Raw genomic sequence first — 15,034 nt, 5'->3', positions numbered from 1 at the left:
GATGGGGTCTTGTACTATTCCTGGACACACTAGACAGGATGGCAGGTGGGGTTAGCAGAAGGCTTCATGGCCAGAACAATATCAGTTTCTCACCATTAACAGGAGTCACACTCACTCTTCCAACTGGAAGCTTGTGGCATGGGCATCTTGATCCCACAAGGGCAAATGAACACTTGAAGAACTAAGAGGACATTCGACCCCAACGTGGACACCCCAGGGTCTGCTGGATCAGATAATCTCCTGTAGACGTCTCAGGGTTTGTGGGAACATGTGTCAGTGACTGCAGGGCAGTAGAGCTCACTACACCAGCTGTAACCCTGCCAGGGGCTCGTCCACACCCGCTAGTTCAGAGGTTAGGGGCAGTGTTCACTCTCTAAGCACTTTTTGCGAATACAGACTAACACGACTGTTACTCTGAAACATCTCTAAGCACTGCTTGTCCAGCTGAAAGAAGCCAGAGCCTGTCCCATGGGTGGAACCAATGCCAAGGTGCTCTGCCGAGGGGCAGTTTGAGTGGGGGAGGCAGTCCAGCCATGCAGGGGGAAGTAGCCAGAATCCCTTCCTTCCACTTGTAATCCAAGAGCGGCCGTTGCCTCGTAGTGACTCCTTGGAGACAGCAGCTCAGCATTTCGCTGATAACTCTACATACTCTCGCTCATATTAGCAAAAAATCCACTAGGTCAGCGATTACACGGTCCCAAGGATGGTCATGAGTAGGACCCTACCATATTCACGGCCATGAAAAACACGTCACGGACCATGACATCTGGCTATTGCAGAGGCGTTGCAGGATTGCCACCCTTACTTCTCCACGACCACCACCAGCTTCCTCCAGCCAGGGGAGGTTCCTGGAGGTGGGAGTGAGTCCTCAGATGGGGTACCCTGAGCCCTGCCCCTCCCTGGCTCCAGGCCGAGTGCTTGGGTTAAAGGGGCTTAATGAGGCCTTGGGGTGGCTTTGTGTGTGTGTGTGGGGGGGGTGACCATGGCACCCCCCAGACCACAGCATCCTGGGTGATCACCCCCCCATAAGGCCGGCCCTGTCCACCCCCCCTCCCCCGCGCAAAAAGTTATGACCCCACCCATAGCATGTCACCCTCACTTCTGCACTGCTGCTGACGGCAATAAACTCTGAAGTTGGGTTCCCGGCCAGCAGCCGCCACTCTCCGGCCACCCAGCTCTGCAGGCAGTGCCCCCTCCAGCAGCAGTGCAGAGGTAAAGGTGGCAATATCACGACGCCCGTACAATAGCCTTGCAATCCCCCACAGTCCCCTTTTTGGGTCGGGGCCCCCATGGTTTCCACGCCATGAAATCTGAGATTTAAATATCTGAAATATCTGAAATTTACACTTTTTAAAAATCCTCTGACCTTGAAATTGACCAGAACAGACCGTGAATTTGGTAAGGCCCTAGTCAGGAGATTTTTGGCAAGTAATAATTCTGAGGCCAATTGTATATTGTTTTAAAAAATCACCCTGCAGGTTATGTTGGAAGCATGAAAGTGGGGTCTGGTGGCAGCAGAGTTGGACTGGGGGTCAGGAGATCTGGGTTCCAATCCTGGCTCTGTTGCAGAGTAACCCTCTGCATTGGTCTCCCCATCAATAAAATGGGTATAATAACATTGACCTCCTTTACGAAGCATTTTGAGATCTGCTGATGAAGACCAGGGTACATTATATGTATTAGACCTCTTTGACTTGAACCACTATCACTGCTTCAGAGGAAGGTGTAAGGAGCCCCTAGGTGGACACGTCTATACCAGCACTGTTGGGCTGATGGATGCATTTGAGGAGGCAGCTGTCAGTAGTGTTGAGCTGAACACCATTCTGCTTTGAGATCCTGAATACGCCAATGACATTGTCCTGTTGGCCCAGTTCAGTGAATCACTGCAGCCAATGGCAAGCTGGTCAGGCAAGAAGCTGCATGCATTGGTCCGGCTATTAACCCAGATAAAATGAAATCCCAGGCATTAGCATCTAACAGCCTCCAGCTCCAAATTACAAGTGACTCAATGTTCACCTGTCTGGACTGTTAAATATTTGGGCAACATCATAGAATCATAGAATATTAGGGTTGGAAGAGACCTCAGGAGGTCATCTAGTCCAACCCCCTGCTCAAAGCAGGACCAATCCCCAACTAAATCATCCAAGCCAGGGCTTCTTCAAGCTGGGCCTTCAAAACCTCTCAGGAAGGAGATTCCACCACCTGCCTAGGGAACCCATTCCAGTGCTTCACCACCCTCCTAGTGAAATAGTGTTTCCTAATATCCAGCCTAGACCTCCCTCTCTGAAACTTGAGACCATTGCTTCTTTTTCTGTCATCTGCCACAACTGAGACCAGCCGAGCTCCAGCCTCTCTGGAACCCCCCTGGACAGCCCTGGTAGATGCTTCAAAGATGTGGGTGCCCAAGCTCATATCGCAGCAGCAGCCGTGTTTCAGGTCATTCAGGATTCTCTGTGGGACCATCATGACATCAGGCTTGCTATGAAGCTGTGGACCTACAGAACCACAGTTCTACCGACTCTGTCATCTGGAAGTGAAATGTTTGTGGTGAGGAAGGCTGAAGGACACTGGACTGGTGCTGTCAATTCTCCTGATGTTGTCGTTGTCTCCGTCAGGTGTTTCATATCAAGTGGCAGGAGAAGATCAGAAATGAGGACATTAAAAGCTGAACTCAGCAATCGCCTCCAGCAGCACTGGTTTGGGATCAGCAGCTTTCCTGGTCGGAAGTAATATAAGACGAACAAATTCCAAAGCATGCGTACCAAGAAATGCTGCTAAAGAGCCAGCAATCGTGCAGGTGTGAAAAGCTTACGCTTGCCAGTGATGGACATAAAAGGAGTATGCAATCAGACCACCCTAAGTATCTTGCCAGAGATCGACCTGGGTGGCGCTCACTTTGCAGGGGCCATGTCCCTTTGGGATTAGCCATTAATTCAAATCAAATAGACTTAAGGTGGACAATTCTGAAAGGTGGGGACATTTCTGACTCCAGGCAACTAGTGATTGGTTTGTGCCCTGAAGAAGAAGGGCAGAGACGTAGAGCATTTATGTTTATTTTTTTATCCTGTCTAATGTAACTGGTTATTTTTATGCTGAAAATACATAGGGCCTGATTCTTAGTTACATGAAGTTCCCTTTATTTCAGTGCAAAGGGCCCTGTTTGAAAATCATAATCAGGCCCTTCACCCTCGGTCTCACTGACATCCAGTGGCAGTGAGTTCGCCTGGCTAATTCTGTGCTGTGTACACTTTGGTGCCATGTTTGTGGCAATGCCTGGAATGTGCCAGGTGCTTTCCACCAGCAGCAGCTTCCTCCAGCCAGTTGCTTTCCAGAGACACAAGAAAGGATGGTCCTTGCCCTGAGAAACTCGCAGGCTAAGAATGGACAGAGAAGCAGGGACCAGGAAAGGGGAACAGCCAAACCACCAAATGCCAATCAGCAGATTCACTTGAGGCAGCCCATCAGAGAGGGACTGAAGTGTGTACAGGGTTGGAGCCTGTGGGATTGGCTATGGGAGGTCGTACCGTGCATCGGTGCCTTCCTGGGTGGGGGGACGCAGCAGTGGCTGTATCAGCTGAGACAAGCCAGGACATGAGCCGATCAGGAGGCGTGGGACAATTGTACAAGGGGCAGATAAGACTGAGGACACAGAACGAGCGGTGGAGTTACTGGACAAGGGCAGACAAGGACGGGGACGGGGGTGGGGTGAGGGGCATGGATGATTGTACGAGAGCAAACAAAACCAGGATCACAAACAGTGCAGGGGCTGTGGTGACCGGGGGTTATGAAGTTCAGCCAGGGATAAGCAGGGAGCCTCACTGTGCCTGGATGTCTGGGATTTGCCTCCTGTGGGGCTCCATGGTTTGGTTCCAGCAGCCTTTGCACAGAGTTTCCTCAATTTAAACATTAGGGTCATTTCTGAGGCACTTCCTCATTCTAGTTAATTTCCCTCTTCCTAGTCCCAGAGCTAGTTCTGGGCACAGTTCCATTACTGAGTGTGTGGAAGCTTATTACAAAGGGCCAGATCCTCAGCTGGTGTAAATGGGTGTACTGACACCAGTAGAGTGATGCCGATTTTCACAGCTGGGGATCTGGCCCCATCGACTCCAATGGAATGATGCTGTTTTACACCAGGGGGAGATCAGGCCCCTAGTTGTCCCTCTTACGCCTTTTCTACGTTATACTGCTAAGAACCAAACTGTGAATTTAAATTGCCTTTGTTATCCTAGGTTAGCCCCTCATGTGGATCCTCTTAGTCCAGCGTCAGAGTGACCTTTATTCAGTTTATCTGATGTCACCTTGGAAGGGGTTTAGGCTAAACAGAGTAAATTTGTCCACATGTGGGGTTAGATGAAGACCTGTGTCGCTGCATTGTGACAACACAGCCCTTCGTCAGTGGCTCTTCTACAGTGGCTTCTTCAACCAGCTCCCAGCCTGGGACGTGCTCCCCACAGATGTCTTTGTTTGTTTGTGTGGAGTGTTCCACTGGGCCCTGCAGGGGGTGCTGTGCATGTCTGGGTTCAGTGCTGGGGGAGGGGAGGGATACATACACGTCTATACATCTTGAGGATGAAGGGCCAGAAATTTAGGTGGTATAAATTAGTGTAATTCCACATACTTTCGTGGAGCTCCACAGATTTATAGCAGCTGATGACGAAGCCGATGATTTTTACTGGCTATGAGAACATAAAAATGGAAGGGAATAATTGCATTTCTACAGTGTTAACTTGTGATCATGAACCTAACCCCCTTGGACCTTCACGACATCTGCTCAGAACAGCTCTGCCGGCTCTTACTCAGGCAGGGATTGGGGAGTTTACACTTGTCTCCAAGCAGCCACTCAAATGAGGAATATCTGGATCCAATGTCGTGTTAAAAGAACAGACTTTTTTGGCAAGACAATCTAATGGCCCCCCTGATTAATGACCCCCCCCATACACAATGCCAGCATCACTCCACCAGCTCCCAGCAAATTGAAAGTCAAATAAATGTTTGTAGCCACTGGGAATATGTTGTTCATTTGCCTTACTTCCTCCTTCGGCACCTCTTGAAAAACTCCCCTCTGCTCACCACAATCCAGACAGAACAGCCACCAGTAAACACCTGAGAAAGGGAAATTAACTGGGCAAAAATTGACTTTATATGGCCCATGAGTGTGTGCACTGTTTTCTGAATAGAAGATGGATGCATGATGTGCCAGGTCATGAATGTGAAAACTTTGTAAGATATCTCACAAGATCCAGCAGGTCTAAGAGAATGGAGAGATATAGAGGACATTTTTGAATGGCAGTTTGGCATAGGGAGGCCACTTGTCTGGTTTCACGCCAGATGGTCCTCTTTTTGGCAGGTTTGTCTCCCATCTGGTAGTGGTAAAAACTGGGGGTGGTTTCTCCAGTAGCAGACAGGAGACCCCATTTTGGAGAGTGCACTTCTCTGCCCCACCAGTATGACTTTGTACACCTGCTCCATCCAAGGTCAGGCCAGTAGAAGCGGGACACTCTCGAAAATGGCATCCCCCATGCAGTGTGACCTTGCACACACCATGCGGACGAAGTCACGCTGGCAGGGGCGAGGCAATGCAGGCAGGGGTGGGCTCATGCCATTCGCAGAAGTGCCAGGATATCTGGTATTCCAGAAACGTGTGAGTAGCCAGTGGCCCAACCTGTAAGAAAATCAAGCTTGGTTGCACAGAGGTCTCCAACTGTCCAAGGAAGACAGCTGATCATTGCTGGAGATTCAATACTCCAAAAATTGAAAGAATGTTCTGCAAGGGATAGGAGGAAAACAGGACCGGGCGTTGCCCTCCCAGAACCAAGACACAAGGTATCGCTCTAAGATTGGACAGCCTTCGGAAGTCGACAGATAAGGATCCATTGGTGATGGTTCATATCGGCATTGCTGTCATTGCGCCGCGGGATATCTCACAGATAGTAGATGACTTCTGGGCCCTTGGAAATGTGCTGAAGATGAAGAATGTCTGAGCCATCTTTGAAAAAATCCTTCCTGTCCCACGAGTAAAGGAAGACAGAACCCATAAAATTATGGCAGTGATCTGCTGGCTAGGTAAGTGATAGAGGGTTTTGGTTTTGTAGAACAGTGGTCCACCTTCTGTGGGGAGAGGGGGCTGTATAGTGTAGATGGCCTCCACCTCAGTAGAAGGGTGGCCACTCCTCTCGGTGACACGCTGGCTAGAGTTGGTTTGAGATGGGGTATATTTGGCCTGCTAGGGCCCTGTAGTCTTCCTGCATCCTACTTCCCCCCAGCTCAAAGAAACAGTGGTCTGAGAGGAGAAGAGCAGCAAAGGTGAGTGCTCCAAGCTTGCCTAGATTGGAGTCTCTGGAGCAGCCATTTTGGAAACCACAGAGACCTGCTCCTCCACGGGCTAGAAGGGTGAGCAGCATCCAGCCAGGGACCAGCTGGCCCAGAAAAAAGGAGTTCCTGGCCTTAGTAGTTCAGTTCCAGGCTGAAACCAGTGGAAGTGAGCAGTGTGTGGCTGCTGTGCATAGGGTCCCTGCTTTCGAACCCGGAGTAGTGGGCAGGCCCGGGTTCCCCTACCGGCCACAGGTAAAGTGGCATAAATCCCAAGAATGGGATTGGGCTTATTTGGGAGCCCAAACAAAGGGCTCAACTGAAAAGGCTGAACTGGGCTGAAGACCCTAAGAAGGGCAAAGAGACTGGTTATTTTTCGGACTCTTTAATATCCTGAAAGGGGTTCATTTGGACTTCCTTACTTGGCTGGAGGGCCAAGCTACTGTAGATCAGCCAAGATCTGTCAGCGGTCTGCAGGGGGCACTGAAAGCTAGGAAAAGGACTGTGGTACCACATCCCACCACTCAGAGGCGCTCAAGAGGTTAGTGCCCCTTTAGAGGGCTAAACTAATCGCAAAAGGGGAGGGTAAAAAGAGGGAAGATATGAGCACAGCACAAAATCAAGAGGTTGACAACAAAATTAATCATGGAACCAAGGAACATGAAAAGAGGAATTCTTGAATTGCCTATAGACCAGTGCCAGGAGCCTCGGTAACAAACGAGGAATTGGAATTGCTCATTTACTAGCATAAATTGGATCACAGATGGTATTACTGACACCAATGTCAGTCGCCTTTCAGCCCCTAGAGAGCTCACCCCTGCCCTGGGTCTCTCTGCAGGTAAAGCGGAGCAGCGGAAACAGCAGTTGTTGCAATTTCTTTAATTCGACCTTAGAGATTCTGACGTCCACGTGTGGAGACGGGAGTGCGACGTTATCACTGGAGGTGAGAGGCTCCGTCCCTTGAATGTGCTCTGCGGGCTACTGCCCCTGAGTGTGCCCCAGAGCCCTGCGAGCTGCTGTGCCGGGTTAGGAGTCTCACTGGGGGGCGGGGAGACATGTAGATCCTCTTCAGAAAAGACCTGTGCCCTCCACTGCTGTGGGGCGGGGGGTGCACCCTCTAGTGGTGTTTGTCTGTGTCTGTGTGCACCTGCCCTCCAGGGGGGTGAGAGCACGTTTGTGTTTGTCCACCCACATGCGCCCTCTAGTGCTCAGACCTGTTGTTGTTCATCAGAGGTGCTATACTGCTGACCCTTAATGGGGATCCTCCTTCAGCTCATCTGTCATGACCTGAGTTTTTCAGGCAGCAGGATCTGGGCTCTATCCCTGCCCTGCCAGACATTTCTGAGCAGCTGCTGGATGCAGCACAGAGACAGCCTAGGAAGCCATCGGCTTGTGACAATGTTGTTCCCTGGCATCTGTAATGGAGGGATGGGGGAGCAGGAGCGAAGAAGGAATGACAAAGGGTTCTAGCCCCAGTTGGCTTCAGGTCCCAGTGGGGCCCCAAGTCAGCCTCAGTGAACCCCCTTTGTAAAGGGCTCCCCTTCTGAGAGTACCGCAGCCCCCGAAACTGGGAGAGGCTGTGATGCCCGATGTCCCTTGGGAATACATAAATACCCCGGACTCCTCACTCCCAGGGCTTTTCCTTTCCTGTCCCCAGGACGTGACTCGCTCTTTCAACTCCCTCCTGAACAGCACCTCCCTCTGGGAGGTCAGAGACAAGCAGGAGGTGGGGTGGGCCGTGACGGTCCTGCTGCAGAGCGTGGAACTGGCCGCACTGGCCACTGCGCTCCGGTCCCCGGAGAGGACAACACAGAACGTGACGACAGAGTCTCTGGGTGAGGGGGGACGTGTGGCTCTCAGCGCCACCTGCTGGCTGCTGTGAGACACTGGTTTGTACACTGTGCCCCAAATCCACTGGAAGTTAGCGCCTGTATACCGCTGTGGATGTGAGCCTGAGGTCAGTACAGACAGAGAACAGCACTTCCCCTGCACCAGGAAATAGAACCCAGCCCCCCCAGTAACAGCAATGCCCGAGAAGGGTTGAAATGTAATATTTGGCATTCCACCACGAGGGGCCGCCACGCTGAGCCAGGCACCTGCCTCCACCCCCACTACTCCCCCGGGAGACACAGCCAGAATGGGGGGAGGGGATATGTGGGGGTGATCAATGGAACTCACGGGGGGGGCTCCAAACTTCCCCCTCCCACAGTGCGGAAGAGCCCTGAAGCCCCCCAGCTCCAAGTGGAGGGGGAGGGGGGAGGGTCTGGCCGAGAATGGACAGATTCCCAGTGAAGGGGTTTCACAGCGAGGGGCTCTGTCATTCCTCACCCCCACCCCCCACAGCTATCCAGACGCGGCTCGTCACTGGGGACTGCAGCCGGGACAGCGAGGTCTTCACGCTGAGAGCTCACAACGACACGATGGGAGTGCACTGTGATACAGTCACCGGGGCAGCCACACACGGTACCATCCTGGGGATGGCGACACCCACGGCCCAAACCACGGCACAGAGCAGTTCCCGGGCAATGAACCCCAGTCTGGGTTCCCCCGTTCCTCCCTCCCTCCCCATGGATCCCCAGGCCAGGCCCTGGCCTCTGTCTCCAGCCCTGGAGTTCTCCTTGCTGACTGACCAGTGGTTCTCAGGCTGTGGCCCATGGAGCTGACACCTTCCTTCCTGGCCGTCCCACAGCTTGAGCCCCAAGCAGTGAGCAGTTGGGGGCACAGAGGGGAGACAGCTCATGAGAGGGGCTCTGGTATGAAGTGGGCCCAGCGAATGGAAAGGGCAGGGATGCCCTAGTCTAGCTAGACTCCCAAATGGAGATATGGGGAACTAGGGTAATGTGTACCCCTACCCTCAGCAGCCATATTCAGGGCCCTGAATGATCCAGCACCAGGGGAACCTCATCCCTGGCCAGCCCCTCTCCTGCTCTCACTGAGAAAAACTATCTTCATCTCAGGTTTCAGAGTAACAGCCGTGTTAGTCTGTATTCGCAAAAAGAAAAGGAGTACTTGTGGCACCTTAAGTACTCCTTTTCTTATCTTCATCTCTGCATCCTGCAGCTAGATGTTTCCAGCCGGATGTGCTCCTGGAGGCCCCGAGGGAGGAGGTAGCACGGTCCAGTGGGTAAATCTTGAGTTGTGGCCAGGATCCTGGGTTCCATTCCCAGATCTGCCACAGACTCACTGTGAGCCCTGGGCACCTGGCCGGCTCATTCTTCGCCATAACGTCTCCAGCTCCCTAACGAGGGATCATCTCCTCTCCCAGCAGGTTTGGGGGCTGCTGCTTTTATTTCCTACTCCACCCTGGACTCCATCATCAGTGCGAGACATCTCAGCGAGGGAAATCTACCGGCTTGTGGGAAGCTGGAGAAGAGTCATCTCAACTCCAGGGTGGTGAGCGGGGCCGTCGGAGACGGGAGACCCATTAACCTCTCCAGACCCGCAAACTTCACCCTGCGCCACAGCCAGGTGCGTGGAGGAAGATCCCCTCGCTTTACTCCATATCTGGGCCTCTAGAGGGGCATATACAAGGCACAATCTCCTGTCCGGCATTTGGACTGTGCTGCCTTTCTGGCTCCCGATGGTCCTAAGAAGCAGAGGCCTCCTTAATCCGGACGCGATGGGGCTGTTTGACTAGAGAAGGAGAATAGGGGTCGCACCACGACACACGGCCGTGCAAAGTGCTCTAGGGTAACAGCTCCACTTAGCTCACCCCTGAGCCGGAATAACTGGCCAGCCGCTTTCTACAGATAGTGGAGTTCAGGAAATCAGCATGAAACACTGTGATGCGGTGATGCAGTGGTTAGGGTGCATATGTGTTTGTGTGCGCACCGCACTGCCCCCTGCTGGCTGCAGTTAGAAATCCTCGGCCAATGGCCACGTTTCGTTTAGTGCTAACGGCTGGCAAGGATTTATTTCCCGTTCGCTCCAACAGCAGGGCCTGTGCGTTTGGAGCAGCAGAATCTGTGCTCTCTCTCGGCTGTCACCGGGATGGCCCCAGTGGGTGCTGGGGCTGCGTGGGGAGAGCCGTGGAGCTGTAGGTGGCCTCGGGTTTGCTGTAGACATGTGATAACACAAACGCTGTTCTGTGGTCCCGTGAGGACGAGGATGATTCTGTTGTGTTTCCAGGACAAAAAACGGGAGGAAGAGGCTCTCTGCGTCTACTGGAAAGTAGTGGCCGAGAGCGGCAGCTGGTCTCCGGACGGCTGCACCGCCGTGCACACGAACAGCACTCACACCACCTGCCGCTGTGACCATCTGTCCAGCTTCGCCGTCCTAATGGCTCCCACCACAGTGACGGTATCTCACCGTGAGACTCGGATCACAGGGCTGGAGCCTGAGCTCCGCGCTCAGCCATGGGCAAAGCTCTCCCTGGAGCGACTGGAGGCTTTGCTGGGGGAAAGGCTGAGTCGGAGCCCAGGGGGCTGGGCTGGGGTCACTGGTGATTCTCCCTTTGCTGTGTTACAGGAGAGTTATCCACTGACCCTCGTCACCTACGTGGGACTGACCTTCTCCCTGCTGTGCCTCCTCCTCGCCATCCTCACCTTCCTCCTTTGCCGCTCCATCCGCAACGTCAGCACCTCCCTCCACCTGCAGCTCTGCCTCTGCCTCTTCCTGGCCGACCTGCTCTTCCTCATCGCGGTGACCCGCACCCGCAGTTGGGTGCAGCCTGATTCCTCCACTCACTGCAGGGCTGGGGTGTGTGGCTTTCAACCCCTTTATGCTCCTTGGATTCTGGGCTGTGCAGGACACAGGGGGGATTCCCAAGGGGGTGTTTCCACCCTGTTTTGTCCCTTCACACTGGGCACAGTGGTCTGAGTGTCCCCAGTCTCTGGAGTTCAGCCAGTTCTATCCGTATATCAGAGTGTCCCTTTGCCTCGATTCCTCTCCTACGTGACTTCCCATGGTCACCCAGGGACTCTGTGGCAGGGCTGGGAGCAGAACCTGGATCCCCTGAGCCCTGATCCCCTGCTCTAACCACTAATCTCTGCTCCCTTCCTGCACCAGCAATGTGCACCCGCAGGACCCTCCATAGACCGAGGAACCTGCCATCTCTGGGTCACGGAGCACTGTAACTGAAGAACTGTGCTAACAAGAATCCCGGTGTAACCCCCCCCCCCCCCCCCGCGCAGGTCTTCCCCATACTCAGCATTTCCCTTCCCCACTGCAGTGTCGCTGGGCTCTCTGTCTTCCCCAGGTGGTGTGTGCTGTCATAGCTGGCTTCCTGCACTACCTCTTCCTGGCCTGCTTCACCTGGATGTTCCTGGAGGGGCTGCACCTCTTCCTCACAGTCCGGAACCTGCAGGTCGTGAACTACACCAGCGCCAGCCGGTTCAAGAAGAGATTCACGTACCCGTTCGGCTACGGAGTCCCAGCCCTGGTGGTGGCTATTTCTGCAGCGGTGAATCCTGGAGGCTACAGAACTGCCAAATAGTACGTGCAGAGCCCATCCCGAAGGGGAGCTGGGATGTGGCTTCCATGCGGTTGTCCGGCTCACTCCAGGTCTGACTTGAACCGAGATTTCCCTGCTCACCCTGCCTGGCAGCTGACTGTCCCCCTGGGACCCTCCCCATCCCCAGGGACACTAGGCTGCCCCGAGTGCTGTAGTTGAGTTGCCCACCTGTCAGACATCTACACTCCTCGCCCCACTGATGATGCGGAAGAACAAGCCAGAAAGATCCCAGCTTGACTCCCAGGTCCCAGGCTGGGTTTGTGGGGCTGGTGGGTAGGAAACAAACACACCTTCTTACTGTGTGCAATCCCTGAGGGTCCCCTCTCTAAAGTGAGCGACTCCACTAAAACAGGGTGTGGCGTGTTCTCGACACCCCAATCTAGATCCTCATCTCGTGTTTTCAGGGTAGCTCCACTTCCTGAGGTAGATGGGGAGGGTCATTAGCCTGCTGCCCGCAAGAGAGTCGGCCATGTCACAGGCAGGCCGAGATCCATCTCGCTTTTCAGAGCCAGCTGCCCTGTGACACCCCCTCTCTACCCCGGTGCTGAAAAAGGGTAGTAATCCCGTTAAAGTCACCTTCTTCTTTCTCCCTGCCTGCAGCTGCTGGCTCAGCCAGGACAGAGGCTTTCATTGGAGCTTCCTGGGTCCAGTCTGTGCCATAATCCTGGTGGGTACCTCACAGAACCACAGGGCCCCATTCTCCTCTCACCTCTGTGACCCCATTGATTTCAGTGAAGCAGGTAGTAGAATGTGGCCCATAAAACACAAGGAAAGACCCAGTTAGGTCCCGCCTGGCTCATCTGCTGTGGTTAGTCCCGGGATTAGTCCCTGAGCTGTATCCCCAGGCCTACAGCCTTTATTCGGGCACAGCTCCCATGGAAGTCAGTAGGAGTTTTGCCAAGTGAAGACAGCAAGAGTGTGATCTAGTCTAGTTAATGACCTAAGGAACGAGGAAAGGAGAGGACTACACTCTGCAGTGGTTGTTGTAGGGGGGGAAACAAATGTCCCAACATATTCCCCCATAACCCCTGGGGAAGTTGCGGGGAGGGGAATTTGTTACAGCCTGAAAATGGCAGGAAGTATTCTCGAGGCAGGATCTGGAGTCTCTGAGCCAGATCCTGCTCTCAGTTACACCAGTGTAAACCCAAAATAACTCCTGACTCCACTGGAGAGGCTCCATATTGAACTCTGAGCAGCACCTGGCCTCTGAGATCCCATTGATCCATCTCAGCCCTGGCTGTGCTGTCAGCTCCACGCATGGGGAGGGACTGAGAGCTGCCAGGAGAGGGGATGATTCCCACAGGAGGGAATGAGCAGTCCCCATTTCTGCAATGTTAGGCTCGGTCCCCTGGGTTAGTTCTCTGCCTCAGCTGGGGTCACCAGCCCCAGATGGGATGTTTTACAGGAAATATTTCCCACTGTTCCCACAGATAAATATAACATTCTTTGCCCTTACCCTGTGGATCCTGAGAAACAGACTCTCCTCCCTCAATGCAGATGTGTCCACCCTCAGAGACCACAGGTGAGAAGGCATCGAAACAATCCTGGAGGGTCAGATGTCTTGGTTTGGAGGGTCCTTGGCACTGGGAGGGAGGGAGGGATTGCAGGATGGGAACAGCATATCTAGGATCCATGGGAACAAATTCCCACAGTGTTTGCTTTGACAGTAACCCTGTTCCACATAGGAAAGCTGGGGCTGGTAGTTCCACCCGACTCTGTCCAGATCCTCCTGATGCAATTGCTCTCCATAGGGTTATTGTAACGGGATCTCTCCATCTGCCTTTATCCAGGTTACTGACCTTTAAAGCCATTGCCCAGCTCTTCATTCTGGGCTGCACATGGAGCCTTGGTCTCCTCCAAGTAGGACCAGCAGGCACGGTCATGGCATATTTATTCACCATCGTCAGCAGCCTGCAGGGACCCTTCATCTTCCTGGTGCACTGTCTCCTCAATCGGCAGGTAACGCCCACGGCCCGTCAGCGCCCACCCAGCGCCTTCACCAGCCTCGCGGTGGCCATGTCTGATCTCCTCAGAGTTAGTTGCATAGTGCAGTGACCGTGTCCCTCACTCTCCAGGTGAGAGAGGAGTACAGGAGATGGATCAAGGGCTTCCGAACGTCCAGCACGAAATCTCAGACATCCGATCTATCCATGTCTGCTGTCCCCACCACCAGCACCAAGACGGTAAGAGGTCCTCTGCTCTATTCCAATACCAGCCTGTGAAACAGTCATCTCTAGCTGGGTCTCATTCCTGCCGTAAAGGTGCTTTGCCCCCCGAATGACTCAGGATTGGTTATGAGCCAGCTGGGAAAGTCACTGGAAGTGTAAGTGAGTCGGTCACTATCGAGGAGTATCCTAGATGTCTTAGGCACCAGAACAGAATGCCCTGTCCTGGCCCCTCCGCATTTCCTTCCCGTGGCCCTCCTGAGAGCTCCAGGGGTCGCTCACTGTGGACGAGGCAGGCATTGGCTCTTGCAATGTAATGATCTGAATATATCAGATTGTCCCTGGGACTGAAACCTTGTCAGTGCAGACGAACCATCCCCAATGAGCAGTCAGCACCGTGAAGAATTTCCCTTGGCTCCATTATCCCTGTGGGTCAGGATCCAGGGGCTTTGTGTGTCGCCTCCCAGAGACAACCCGCCAGTTTGCACATTCCACTCTCCGTGGCCTTGGAACCTATTGTCATTGTCCTGCTTTTCTTGCCAGGAGTAACCCTTCTGCCAGGTGGAGGCGGCAACAACCAGGGCCGGGTTCAATACCTAGCAGTTCCAATACAAAACAGAACCAGCTGGAGCCCCCTGTGATGTTGCACTCCGTACGCTTTATGGAAATATGCTTATGAATATGACATAACTGGAATATGCTTTACGCTAAATACCCCTTGTAGGGTGTCTTTAGAAAGCTTGTAATCTACTAAGTGTGTTCATCCTATTTGTTTGCATGTTTTATTTCTATATCTGGAGTTAGGGGAATAAGATATAAACTTGTATCACTGATTAAAAGCGTTAAGTGGAGGCCATTAAGGGTGCTCCAGAAACAATCAGTCGTAAATGGCCTTAGTTACTTGAAAGCCTTCCTGTGTACGTGTGGGCCAGCCCACGGGGAATGGAGACTAGGGGTCTTACAGTGACATGTGACCATGTCACCTGGTAATGGAATCCATCTTAAACCTGTTTCAGAGTAGCAGCCGTGTTAGTCTGTATTCGCAAAAAGAAAAGGAGGACTTGTGGCACCTTAGAGACTAACCAATTTATTAGAGCATAAGCTTTCG

The 15,034-nt window shown here is 53.1% G+C and overlaps 1 protein-coding gene across 1 annotated transcript; it reads left to right on the top strand.

Annotated features, from left to right (window-relative positions):
- Nucleotides 1–7,090: 7,090 nt before the first annotated feature.
- On the top strand, nt 7,091–14,455 carry LOC311510459 (adhesion G protein-coupled receptor E3-like; the record flags this gene model as incomplete). Its single annotated transcript, XM_084610122.1, has 11 exons — nt 7,091–7,252; nt 7,967–8,144; nt 8,653–8,772; nt 9,575–9,777; nt 10,438–10,608; nt 10,777–11,007; nt 11,507–11,742; nt 12,362–12,428; nt 13,192–13,283; nt 13,552–13,720; nt 13,837–14,455. 11 exons carry the CDS (start codon nt 7,091–7,093, stop codon nt 13,981–13,983), a joined length of 1,776 nt encoding a protein of 591 aa, XP_084466248.1. The 3' UTR covers nt 13,984–14,455.
- Nucleotides 14,456–15,034: the final 579 nt, after the last annotated feature.

Source organism: Lepidochelys olivacea (assembly GCF_965140295.1).
Source record: "Lepidochelys olivacea isolate rLepOli2 genome assembly, chromosome: 20".
Taxonomy (NCBI): domain Eukaryota; kingdom Metazoa; phylum Chordata; order Testudines; family Cheloniidae; genus Lepidochelys; species Lepidochelys olivacea.
The sequence above is the reverse complement of the archived record's forward strand: the minus strand, read 5'-3'. Positions and strand labels throughout refer to the sequence as shown.